This window comes from Thamnophis sirtalis, unplaced genomic scaffold (assembly GCF_051295495.1).
Source record: "Thamnophis sirtalis isolate CommonGarterSnake01/CBP01778 unplaced genomic scaffold, rThaSir2_p1.2 scaffold_11, whole genome shotgun sequence".
In the NCBI taxonomy this organism is placed as follows: Eukaryota; Metazoa; Chordata; class Lepidosauria; order Squamata; family Natricidae; genus Thamnophis; species Thamnophis sirtalis.
In genome coordinates, this window is record NW_028261391.1 from 29,807,387 (window position 1) to 29,821,287 (window position 13,901).

At 34.4% G+C, this 13,901-nt stretch overlaps 1 protein-coding gene across 2 annotated transcripts in view; it reads right to left on the reverse strand.

Annotated features, from left to right (window-relative positions):
• PLS1 (plastin 1) overlaps nt 1-13,901 on the reverse strand; it is a 50,164-nt gene that overhangs the window by 15,727 nt on the left and 20,536 nt on the right. For both annotated transcript variants that reach the window (XM_087725430.1, XM_014054839.2), the window contains exons 3-11: nt 13,312-13,475; nt 11,115-11,244; nt 10,743-10,875; nt 9,728-9,809; nt 7,770-7,935; nt 7,515-7,657; nt 6,577-6,672; nt 5,412-5,607; nt 1,220-1,298 (exon numbers count right to left, since the gene is read on the reverse strand). In XM_087725430.1, the coding sequence (XP_087581556.1) occupies nt 1,220-1,298; nt 5,412-5,607; nt 6,577-6,672; nt 7,515-7,657; nt 7,770-7,935; nt 9,728-9,809; nt 10,743-10,875; nt 11,115-11,244; nt 13,312-13,475 (1,189 nt within the window). The remainder of the gene's footprint in view (nt 1-1,219; nt 1,299-5,411; nt 5,608-6,576; nt 6,673-7,514; nt 7,658-7,769; nt 7,936-9,727; nt 9,810-10,742; nt 10,876-11,114; nt 11,245-13,311; nt 13,476-13,901) is intronic.

Below are 13,901 nucleotides of genomic sequence, written 5' to 3' on the forward strand. Positions count from 1 at the left end.
TAAACCACTGTTAGTGTGAGTGAGCGAGACAGTTCATAATGGGATAAACAAATGTAATTGGGGAGAGGCAGTACCTCAAATAATCCTTCCCAATGTCACATAGGGCTTTAAAGGTGAAAATCAACATCTTGAATTGCATCTGGAATTGAATTAATAACCAATGCAGTTCATGGAGAAGATGTGTGATGCAGGGGTGGAATCCGGCAGTCGCTACTGCTGGTTTGCTCGTGGCTGTGCTGCGTGCTCACTTGATGTGAAGAGCCAGGAAGGATGTACTACTGACAGCTGCTTCTACCAGAGATCATCCAAAAGCACAATCAATGCCATTTCTGTGTCCAGAAACATGCCCAGGCCTGGATCCTGACTGAACCTGCTGTGGATCACTTTCACCATGAACTTCCCTAAAATAGGGAGATCTGACACTGGTTGGAGGTTGTCCTATATAGTGGTATCCAGTGATTGGCTTTTTTAGGAAAGGACAAATCAACACATCCTTAAGAGGTGGGGGGGGGGAACCCTTGCCTCAAGGACAAATTCAACTAAAACTCATTCACATATCACTCCTCCCCCCCACAGCAACCTTAGCCAATTATGAGGGTGTATGAGTCTCATGAGCAAGTGGCTGAGCTCACAGTCATAAGGATTCTTTCTACTTCCTCAAGTCTGAACTGAACAGGTTTGAATTGTTCCATACTGAGTTATCATTGATACATTTAGGGGAAATCCAATGGAATGCAATATAATAAACTATTACTGTATTAATATTTCATTCAGAAAAGTGTACTGTATTGAGACAATACTTATTCAAGAGGTGGATCAGAAAGAACAGGCAATGTAGGCTCTCAAATTGCTCCAAGAATGGACAGCTGTCTATTAAAAAATCAACTGCAGCCACCAGTTTAATTCTCCAATAGATTTTCGGGACATATTTGAATCATCAATATACCTAAAAATAACACTGCCCAAACTGGCAACAGTTTTGAGCTAAATAGAAAAATCTTGCCCTTGGATGCAGGTAGAAAATAAGCATTAATCCAAATAAGCTTAAACGATTCAGCACAGATATACTAGGAAAAATGTGATTGAAATTGGTACTACTGCATTACCATGTATAATTTTATGTCAAACCTTGAAACAAAGGAACAATCTTAAACACTTAACAGCCTTGGTATATTTCAGCATACTTTGCTCAGGGTAAAAACTACATTTTTTTCTTTACCTGTATAAGTGATTAATATAAGGAGTAACCCCCAATGAATTCATCCAGTTTCTAAATGTTCTCTCTTCCTTACTTTCACCTATAATAGAAAGATAGTAATTTAATTATACTCTGATTTTTGGTCTGTTTTTAAATCTATTGAATCCCAAAGAGAAGGAATGGTATCACAAAGCAGGAGAGAGAGAATGTTATCATAAAGTGGAAATATATATAAATGGGTGAAAAATAAAGAAATCTGAATTAAATCAAAACCATAAAAAGGATACTTATTGTGCTAAATATTTAGAGCACAGCAATAGCAAAAAAAATCTTTGTGTCCACAACAGTTAGTTCAGTTTGGTGGTTGACCATCCATCAAATTATATGTTTGGGGTCTACATGACTCTAGATCTTTTGAATCAAAGACCATTTCAGCTGCCCATAATACTAGCAAATATGGCCCAGTTCAGAAAAATCTATATTTTCTTTTGCAGCTTTCAGTTAAAATTATTTGTTTCAAAAGGTATTTCAATCTCTAATTGAAATATATTTTGAATACTTCAGAATAAATTAACATGCTTCCAAGATAATTGGTTATAGAAAGAAGGAGTGCTAAAGGGTATATTTGGCAAGTTCACAATAAAAATTAAAACTTCATGCTAAATAATGCAGAACATAACATGCAAGCTGAAAAAAATCAATTCTGACTGAAAGAACGGTGAAAGTAAAAAAATAAAGGTTATATTTAATATGCCACTCTGAAATCAATTTCTTAAACTTCTTTATGACCACCTACCATCACTAGAACTCCTTTCATTCTTGTTCAGTGTTTAATAGATACCTTCTTGAGAATATACACATTTGCTTTCCGTGGAATAGATATAAATAATAGATAACCAACACAAACTGGAACATGGTAATAACATGCCTTGTGGCACTTTTCTTCTGTAATCGCATTGTTGGGCAGCAATAGGCATACATAGAGATCAGAAACGGATATGATCAAATAATCATGCTGATTATTTTTCACTTTCTCAAAATAGAAAAATGCTGAATGTTTAATTTCAGTTATCAAAATAGGAGTAACTTCAACATTCATTTTGTCAGGAAAATAAATCCAGTTATCCTTAAGCGTGGCTGCTGTTCAGGATAAGATGAATTTCTCCATTGGGTTTTATAGCCATGCAGCCCTCAGTATTGCTGATCGAAACACAATTCATTCTGTCTATCTTTTATTCTTACTATATTATTTCTAACATGATTTGAATATTCCCATAATAAAACTAAAATGGAATTATAGGTAGTCCTCAAACTATGACTTGTATGGCCAGTCATGTTTCCAAGTTAAGACAGCACTGAACCAATTATCGTTCCAACCAGTCCTTGGAGTTCCAGTCATTCCACTATCACATGATGTCAAGTTGGGTAATTTGCAACCAGTATAGGTTCACAGTTACAACTGCTTGCCAAGTATCCTGCAATCATGTCATCACCATTTACAATCTTTCCGGCTGGATTCCCCAGAAAGTCAAGTCACTGGGTATATCGCCCACCCGCACTTCCTCTCCCAGCCCACTGTGCATGTACTGGGCTGGCACCCTCCCAACTTGTGTGGCACCACTTGGGCACCCTTGCAGACCTGAACAACACTTCTCATGCACTCCCCTCTTACACCCTTTCAGATCTTTGCCAGGCGTCTTGCGCATGGTGCCTCTCATGCATCCTCTCACAACCTCGCTCCATCAGTCCTGGCAACCTGTACTCTGCTGGCCCTGTCACTCCGAGTTCATATTTGCTATTTTTTTCCTCCTGATGCTGAGAAGTTATGTCCAGCCCGGCCATTCTTCTTGGCAGCAGCAGGAAGAAGATGGTGAAGATCAGCTGAGGATGAAAGGCCAGTAGAATGCAGGGCAGCAGAGTTAGCAGAGTGTTGCTGGCCAAAATATATAGAGATGGGGGGGGGGAACGAGACATGGAGCTTGCGGGAGGAGATATGGAGCTGGGAGGAGTTCATGTGGAGGGAGCCTTACCCATGCTGGGAGGTACCAACCCAGCAATTGTTTGGATTGGGATGGGTCCTTGCCTAAGGACCGGGTGGGATTTGTTTAATGATGGCAATGGTACTAAGATAATTACTGCTAAGCAATACAATCACGTGATATCATACTTTATGATTAAATTGCTTAGTGATGGAAATTCTAATACAACTTCTGGCTGTTTACTGAGGACTACCTGTAAAACTATAAGAATAGCACCTAATCTCCAGCTTTATCACACAAAATAGGATTTATCTGTGGGAATGGCACAAATTTCTTAATTTAAAAGCTTAAAATTCTGCCAAGGTAAGGACTGCAGATATGTGTATCAGCATAGCAGTGAGGGAAAGCCCTTGTTTTCTTCCAGAATTATCCAGCAATCATTTCAATAGGCTACCCTAAGAGGAATATAGAATGCCATTTTTCTGTCCTGTTTTTGAAATGTTTCCATTCCAGTTCATAGTGATAACACTACTAGCAACTTCTAACTTTATTACAACTGATAATTACTATATATCTTAAGAACTAAGTTTATTTTTTTATGTTTGCCTTGTTTTTTCTCCATAATTTTCTTTTAAAAGCCTGAGGCAAGAAACTGTCTTGTTTTTATTCTGTTGGAAGCCTTCTAGCTGATACATGCCTTGAACAAATAGTTGAATTTAGGTAAGGGAATTTTCACTTTTGACAACTTTATCGTTTCATTCACATTTGTGAGGTTTTATATCACAGCTCCCAAGAACTCAATTATCTATTCAAGTAAAGTTAATTCATATGACTTTAAAATAAATGTCTATTACTAATTACTAATGTTAATTCATATGACTTTAAAATAAATGTCTATTACCACAGCTGTAATGGCATATTAAAAGAAAAACACTAATATGTCACAAAAACAAGACAGTTACAAAGAGAACAGTCATCACAGTAACAGAATGAAAGGAAAAACAGATTTCAAAATATAATTTTACAAGCCAAAAGCCTCCAACTAAATACAGTACCTAAAGTAGGAGGAGTCAAATCTGCATTTTATGAAGAAAGATTGTAAAGTTATTAAATGTAATATTATGAGCACTAGCCTAATTTCAGTATTTGGGTATCCTTAACATCTAAAAAAACAGTTTAAGATCCAAGATCTTGATGTGATTTGAACTCCTCTCCATTAACTTTGCTTGTCAGAAGGTCACATGAGCCCCAAATACTGTAACTATCATAAATACATGTCAGTTGCCAAGTGTTCAAATTTTTATCACATGATCATGGGGATGCTGCAATTGTCATAAGTATAAAAAACAGTCCCAAGTCACTTTTTTAGTGCTATTGTAACTTCAAATGGTCACTAAAAGAATGGTTGTAAATTGTGGACTACCTATATTGGGGAAATCTTTTCCATTCTTAACTGTCTTGCGCAATTAGGTTTATAGGTATGTGTGTTCCAATTTTACTCCATAGTTTTGAATGGAAACTAGCATATTTCCCCTCCTCCAACCCACCCACCCCAAAAATCATGTTAAATTATATGGCTTGAGCATAATTGGGAAAAACATAGTGAACTAAACTTTCAATGAAATAATATAATTAAGTTAAAGAACAACAAGGGACTTGACGTTAGAGAAACTTCGCACAGACAAAATGGAGTTGCTTCTGATTCAGAAGGTGGACTTCAGGATTTGAAAAGTGTACATTTTCCATTAAGGATCAGATTTGCAATCTGGGAGTACCTTTTAAATACAGCATTAAATCCTGGACCATTAATAAAATCAAGAGATCTTTTATCAACTTTGGTTGATAAATCATGTCCATAAGTGAAGAAGAAAATATTGTACACTAACAACTAAAGACTGCATTAGTCTTTATAGGATGTTTTTGAAGGTGGTCTAGAAACTCAGCTGGCTAGAATTTGGCAGCACTTCACTCTTCTTAGATTTAGAAAGGAGCTCAAATCATAGTCAAATCTTTTAATCTGGTTTAGCATTTGTTTTAACTAAACTGTTGCTGTTTTAATTGTATTGCTCTAAGCTGCCCTAAGCCATTAAGGGAGAGGCAACATACAAGTACACTATTAAATAAACAAGCAAACAATATCCCCATTGAATTATTTAAATTAAGAAATAATAAACAACCAAATACAAATAAGTCTTTCTCCAATATCTCAATTAGTATGTATTGAAGTTACTTACCTTCTAATAAACTGAAATCATAAGAATTGTTTTTAGGCTTTTGCAGGGCAGGGTATGTGTTAAAGAGGTTTGCAACAAAGGCTATATTAAGTTTAGGGTTGCCTGCAACCACATCTGTAGGCGTCACAAACTGTTTGCAACCCAATTTATCTGCTTGTTGAAGCATATATTCAGCTCTCCTCAAATCATTTGGTTCCTGGGGAAAAATAAATTGCAAATTTAAAATAAAATACATGCATCCATTTTTGCATTAGACATAAAATTCTAGATGCAGAAGAAAAACATAAATTGTTTGGAAAGAAAACCCTGTTTTTGCAGGATTCCTGATTGCATTTAATGCATTTAGAATCTGTGCTTTGGCCCACCTACAGCAGTCTACAATACCATACTCTTCCCTCAGAAGATCTAAAGGAAACATCCTCAGGGGTTTCTTAATCTCTAAGATCAGACTCTGACTAGGCAACACAATACAGTAGTCAAGAATATATTATTATGAAAAAAGAAAAGTAGCCTATATAATGGGGGAAAGGGTAACATACTTCGCTGTTATATTCCAAGAAGAGTTTTACCTGGAATACTAACAGGTATCTCTTTTGTTTTTGTTTTCATTTTCTACTTGTTAAGTAACTGATAGCAAGTTTTTACAAATGCTTCAAAACAGATGTCTCTAAACCTATGGAAGCACATTCAAAGCATAATGTTTGTATAATTTAAGCAGCCATGTCTTTCTCAGACTTAAATGTTTTGCAAATTTTTCCGTCTCAGAGTTTGAAACCAGATTAGATCAGATTTGAATAATCAGTATAATCTAAGACTATGTAATGGTAAAAAAAAGTCATAACTGACTCTACCATATAAACTTGAGACAAAATATATTGAAATAAATCTTCAATATATATTTGAAGCATATTCCAGCTTGATTCTCAAAGTATCCCGCATTAAGACTCATTATTAAACCATCACATCAGATTACTAGATTATCAATTTTTTTAACATAGTTGGTCAGATTATACAAAGCAACCCATTCCTTTAAAAAAAGGAATTCAATCATACTGTTTAATTATCTATTCAAGAAATCTGTTAGATATGCTTAGTAGAAATGCTATAACTTGGTTTGCCAACCTAGCCAGTGTCTATAATCTGAAAGAATTAACAGAACACTTACATTAAAACCTGAAAGATCTATGGCAATGGCTTTTTCTCCATTGTTGCCTCCTTTGGGTGCAATTTGATTCAAAAGATGATAATAAGCTTTTGAGTCCTGAATTGAACAATGCAAATTTTAAACGAAAATGATTAATGTACACTTATCCGATGCTGAAATGAGAATGACTGGAATTGTTATACTAATATGCCTGTAATCATATTCTATATAGGTTCTGCATAGAATATATTTTGTTAATGGATTTTCATATTTCTTGGAGGATATCACCTTTGAAAAAGACACAAAGTAATATGTTGGGATGTATCTACAGAATTACAGCAATAAAAAGGTGCCTGGATAAACAGTGCTAAAAAAAATACAGGAGCTGATCTTGATGGAGAGCAACAACAAGTTTTACTGGCTCACAATAGAGATTTTGCAGAACCAGGTGTCCTCAGCTTAAAGGTCAGCTTTTAGATGAATTAAATCTCTAAATACAGGTATCTAGGCTCTGTTGTTTTCTCCTGGATCCAAAATTCTAAACAATTCCAGTTGCAATTATCCCACTTCTCTGGATTCCAAAACTTTTGGGAATTGTGCTACATACGTTTAATAATATAATTAAAAAAGTAAGGAAATCTGTTTTTTGTTATTTTTTAATGTTATAAGTATTAATTTGCTTCCATAGTTTTTGATTCTAGAAATGATATTTTTCTTATTCTTCTTCCATAAGTTTTATAAATAGCTTTTTGAGACCATGGAATTTCTTATTTAAGAAATGGTCTTTCATAAGTTGGCAATGTATGGCAATAATACGTTAGGTTCAAAAAGTATTTCAATAGTATACTTTTTATTAAAATGCAACAGCAGAATAATTTATGAAAACTTTGATTAGTTCTATTTTTAAAATTCTGATTGTAATAATTGCTTTATTTACTACAAGTTTAAGTAAGATATACCTTAATGTCTTGACCAAAGTTGCTTATTTTCTTCCACCCAGCATTATTCAAATGGTAGTTAACCCAGCGTAGCAGAAGTTCTTCTGGAGACAATTTTATTAATTGCTCCAATTCTTCTTCATCACTTAGTAAACCAATAAGAGCTGGAAAAGGTTTTCAATAAATATTATTCTGGAACTTCAAAAGAAAAACAAATAAAAGAATATGCTTAAGCTACAGAATTTATTATTCCTGATGAATGTTTAAAATTCTCACCTTCATTTCTGGAAATCTCTATATCAGAAAAAAGCCCAACTTTAATAATTTGCCATAGTAATCCTAACACCAAATGTGGCTTTCCATCTATTAGATCTTGTGATCCAATGTTAACTACTGTACAGCCAATAGCCGATGCAGAATTTAGTGCTAGATCTAGATTTTCCTAAAATCAAAGCAAAAAAACAACAACACTACATTAGAGAGAAAGAAACAGATGTAGAATGAACAGACTAAGAAAGTATTTCATAAATCAGCTGACATTTGAACTGTTTTCAGCATATTTGAAAAACTGAAAGTCAGTATTTAATAAATTATTCTATAATATTAAGTATTTTTCCATTGAAAGAGCTGATAGAGCATAGGCCCTTTTTAATACAGCTGTTAATTTATGTTTATTCTTTTAGTAACTCAACCATATAAAATGTTACCATCATAACTCAGAATATGCCTGTGCTAGGATATTCTAAAAATTGCTATATAACTATGACATCTAAATAAAATACTATAAGAAAAATGGAGATGTGAAAGCTAAATAAATAAGACCTTTCGAATCAGAGATGAATACACACAAACACAAACACACACAAGTTTTTAATGTAAAAAAGGATTATGATGAAACAAAAAGACATTTTTTGGGGGGAGGGAATGTAAAATTGGAGGAAGTTAATAGGCATAACAAAACAGGTAGTAGAACAACTTGAATTGATATGTTCTACAAACATGTGTTACAAATATTTTAGTAATAGAACTATGCAAAATTCTGTGCTAGAAATGAGAAAGCTTCCTGGAAACTGTTCTACTCAAATGCTCACACATATTAATATATTTACTACAGCAATACAATATATAGAGAAAGTTTAAATAACTAGAAATGTTACAATTTATTGCCTTGTTTTTATATGCATTTTTCATCTATAACCAGAAGCAAAAAAAACCCAAAATATAAAAATAAAATATAAGAAATATAAGAAAGCTGAAACAAAGATAAAGAAAATACAGAAAAATATTGAAAGAAAAATATATGTTCAATACTCTTACATATAATTGAAACCCAGGTCTCAAACAACTAAACTGTAGCTAACTGAAGTGATATTGATCATACGTTATGCAATAAAAAGCTATTTCCTATGCTGAGAGTATTTTTTAATTAAGGATCTTTTCCCCCCACTAGAGTAAAACCAGTTGCTTCAGACAGTGAGATGGGACGACATATAAATTTAATAAATAAATAAATAAACAAATAATAAATAAATAAATAAATAAATAAAAACAATCTTAGCTACATCCTATGAATGATAAATCTCCTGTTTCATAAGGTTTAGAGTCTGGAGAATATTATGCCAAAATGTCTTCAATGTATATCAATTCCAAAACATAAAATTTATGTCACTTCCAAAATGTTACAGATGGACATTGGAATCTAACTACCTACAGTATTTTCGGGGTGCCCAATAAACATGAAAGAGAACCCTCTGTGGAATTAATTGCATTTTGAGATCATAGAAATTCTAACACATTGATTTGTTGTATCTCAGTGCAGGTTTTTCTATATTTATCTTGGTACAACTTTTCAGTTGTAGATTTAAATTAATTATATATTCAGAAACTTCCAAAATCATTTTTTTATAAATTTTAATAATTTAGTAATTTTAGATTTTGCTCACACCTCAGGCCCAAACTGTAAAATTAAAATACATTTTAATTATATATATGCAACTCAGAAGTTTTAAGCAAACCAAATTCTTTTTAATCTTTTAAAACACTAGTATCAATCCCATTTCTGGCTCGTGTAAGAAATTTTCAAGTTTGGCATTATCTTGTAATGTAATTTTACATGAGAGCTACGATCAAATTTTAATCTCCTACCCAAACATCATCCATATATGTCTTACAGTTTATAATTTGCCTTGTTCATCTTCTTAATTGCTATTAGATTTTGGCTATGGTTTACTTACTGATCTAGTAAAGGCTGTAAGCTTCTTCTTATTAATTGCTCTTTCATCAATTGTATCTGGCTGAGATAAATTAATCATTTTGCTTGAAAATAAAGAAAAATAATTATTAGCTTAATGTGAAAGAAATTCAGTGTAAAGTGATTAAAAAGATTGGCAGATTAAAGTTCTCCATAAATGTGAACCTTAAATAGCAAAACATTTAGTAGGCATACAGAATATGAAAACATTATGAATATGGAATAACATTAGCACCATACGTAGCTGTAATTCATTTAGTTTTTTCATATACTAATATTCCACCGTTATTAACTGAAGAATCTGCAGTCACCACAGACAGGAGGCATAAGCATATGTACATGCATGTTCATGTAACATACATTTCCTCCCTGCCAAGATGAAAAATATCAGAACTGTCTTTGACCTAGCATGGAGAATGAAGACAATAGCTGTTAGACCACAGCATCATGCTGGAAACAGTTAGCTTAATTCTGATTTTCAAATGTTTACACTTGGATAATTTCTGGGATCAGTAGAGATTAGTATTAAAGCATTCCATATATATCCAAGGCTGCTGTTAAAAATAGCAGTTCATTCTTATTCAAGGTGGATATGGTGATAGGGGAGGTAAAGGAGAATGGGTGATTTCTTTGTAAAACTCTTCAGTGAGACTGCTAATAACAATGCAGAAGCAGCAACTGTGTACCAAACCTTGAGTGGAGGATTTGCCTAATAACAGCAATTGGAAGAACTGCCTTCATAAGTCAGGACAGTCACATGATATTGCACTTTATGACTGTCCTGTTTAGCAGCAGGGTTCCCAATGCCAATTAATATTCATAAGTGAGGACTACCTGTATATATATAATTTTTATTATTTCAATGAAAGAATTCAAAATTTGCTGAACTTTCCAACTAAAAGAAATAGGGCTTATAGTATCAAAATTAAGTGATGATAATGCCTTAAGTACTCACCAGCCTGTATTTTGGTAAACATTTTTTAAAAAATTGAACATACCAAAGGAGGATACCATCAGCAAGTGACTTAAAAAGGCTAGCATCTGATGGATCCATAGGGAGGCAATGTTTGCAGTCAGGATCATCTTTAAGAGCTTTATTTATCCAGTTAACAAATGCAACCTTGTCTTCTTCTGGAAAATAAAAGAGGAAAATATATTTTAAGAGCAATCGAGCAATAGATATGCCATAGATTCAACCTTGCTGTCTCAGCACACTCTAAAAGAAACCGTAATAGGGAATACTGTTATGTATCTTTTATTTTGAGCAGGCCATCCTGTAATTATAAGAACCATATCCATATTCCTTCATAAATGTTAATCCTAGCATTACATTGAAAAAAACATTCCTTTGAACATTACAATTTTTTTACCTGAGTAAGAATGCTGAGTTCCCTCACTGGAAATGGATGATGTTCCTCCAATTGCAGTAATCCCCAGTTTTTTGTTTATGGATTTTCGAAATGATTTGCTAATCTCTTTACTTTTCAGTTCCTGAATAACCTGGGGAAAAACAACATGAACAAAATGAAATGTAATGAGGAGAAAAGCAAGGTTTTGCATCTAGACAGGAAAAACCAAGGTACAAGTACAAATTAGGCAAAGCATGGCACAAATATAGTAACTGTGAGAGGGACCTTCCTAGTGGATGATCATTTAAATATGAGCCAGCAGTATGTGGCAGCAGACAAATAAGCCAATACAGTTTTTGGTTGCATAAACGGCGACATAGAATCAAAATCATGTGAAGTATTAGTATCACTTTATAAATCTTAAGTAAGACCACATCTGGAATATCACATCCAGTTTTGGTCATCATACTGCAAAAAAAGATGTTGAGACTTTGGAAAAAGTGCAGGGAAGACCAACTAAGATAATTAAAGGCCTGGAGATTAAAACATGAAGATTGGTTGTAGGAATTGAGTATGGATAGTCTAGAGCCGTGATAGCGAACCTATGGCATACGTGCCACAGGTGGCATGCAGAGCCATTTGTTAGGGCATGCAAGGCGTTGTTCTGTCAGCTCCGGCACAAATGCGTGTGCTGGTCAGTTGACTTCGGCCTTTTTTTTCGGCCATTTTTCACCCTCCAGAGCCTTCAGGGAAGCCTCCTGAAGTCTCTGGAGGGCCTCAGGGGGGGGAGCTGTTTTTGCTTTCCCCAGGCTCCTAGAAAGTCTCTGGAGCCTGGGGAGGGTAAAAAACCGGGTCCATCACATGCCAAAAGTGTGTGGGGGAGGGCAGGGGACATGTGCGCATGCACGCCATGGGGTCACACACATAGCATTATGGGTGGGGCACACCCATACACGACCCTCCCCTGCACTCCCCCCGCTTTTGGCATGTGATGGGAAAAAGGTTAGCCATCACTGGTCTAGAGAAAAAGGTACTAGGGGTGACATAATAGCAGAATTCCAATATTTGAGAGGCTGCACCAAAAAAGAGGGAGGTCTACTATCTTCCAAAGCACCAAAAGGCAAAACAAGAAACAATGGTTGGAAACTAATCAAGGATGGAAGCAACCTGGAATTAAGGAGAAACTTCCTAACAGTGAGAACAATTAACCAGTGAATAGTTTGCCTTCAGAAGTTGTGGGTGCTTCATCACTGGAGTCCCAAAGATGCTTTTTCAAAAGGCAACTGAACTTTCTTATTTTTCTTTGAAGATCTTTCACTCCTCATTGAAAAAGTTTCTTCAGCTCTGAGTGAACTGAAGCAGCTTTCTTGGACATTATTCTTAGTCACAGAGTGGAGGGCAGCCAAAAGGCATAGATGTTTTGAAATTGCACCCAGATGTGCCTATCATTATTCTATCAGTTTCCTTGGCAAAGAGGATTTGATAATTGCACTAAATTTAACAGTCATCATTTCACAACCTGTTATAATTGATATACAGACTAATTTATAGTTCCTGTAGCAAATGATGTGAAGATCCATGTGCTGCCCTGAAATCAACAACTGCAAGGACAAGAGTAGATTTTGTAAGGTATAGCTACTAAAAAGGTCTTACACCCATTTTCAAAGTTATTTTTTTAAAATTATTATTTTGAGAGCTGTTGTTCAAAAACTGTCACTATACTGCTAAAGTTGGCTGGCTGATAAATGTAAATAAATACTGTGAAAGTTACAAAACAGGATATCATATGTTTGAGATGTGGTGGTGCAATGGTTAGAATACAGTATTGCAGACTAACTAGGCCCACTGCCAGGACCAGCTCAAGCCTTTTATACTTCCAAGGTTGGTAAAATGAGGTCCCAGATTGTTGGGGGCGATATGCTAATGTTGTAACAGCTTAGAGAGTGCTGCAAAGCATTCTGGAGTGATATATAAGTTTACACATTACTGCTATATAACCATTCCTCAACTAACATGACAGACCCATCAGTTTTTGACTGTGTGGGGTACATTTTAGGAATATTGTACATTATTGAGCATGTGATGTATAGAGTAAAGCCATAGCTTGTGGCATGTATTTTAAAATATATTTTAATAATAACCTTTTGTTTCATACATAATTAATTCTAACTCAGCTATATTCAGATTAAGATATAGCCTAGGATATTAGTTTACTTACCGATACAAATTCTTCAAAATTGATTTTGCCATCCTTGTTACTATCTGTCACTGCTATAATTTTTTCCACAATTTCACGAACTTTATAGCCAGGTAATGGAAGACTTGCTTCTTTGAAAAGATCTTGAAGTTCATAATCACTGACATATCCACTATTATCAATGTCTATAAATTGCAAAACAAAACTGCTTTGTTACTATTGATATTTCAATTGCTGTTTTAAAATAATACATTTTCATTCTTTTGTTATCACCTTGAATTTAGGCTATCTTTAGTAATAGATAATGTATTTTTGCTGAAATATTATTATTTCAAACAGATTAACTGAGAACATATTCATATTTTAGGGGTCTTCTGTGGGCTGTGTGTGTGTGTCTTTCTCATCACATCTTATGCTTCATTCATTCTGTTTTCTTATGCTTTCAACATATTTGATGTAACATAAAGTTGCTAGATAACTGCATTTCTTGCTAACCTTAGCTCACCTTGTACCTTTGTTTTTCTGATTTATTCCTTGTTGTGAAGATGAAGTTGTGTTAACATTCATTGGATCTTCAGATGTTTCCTAGTTTTCTTTCTCGTATTTTTTGA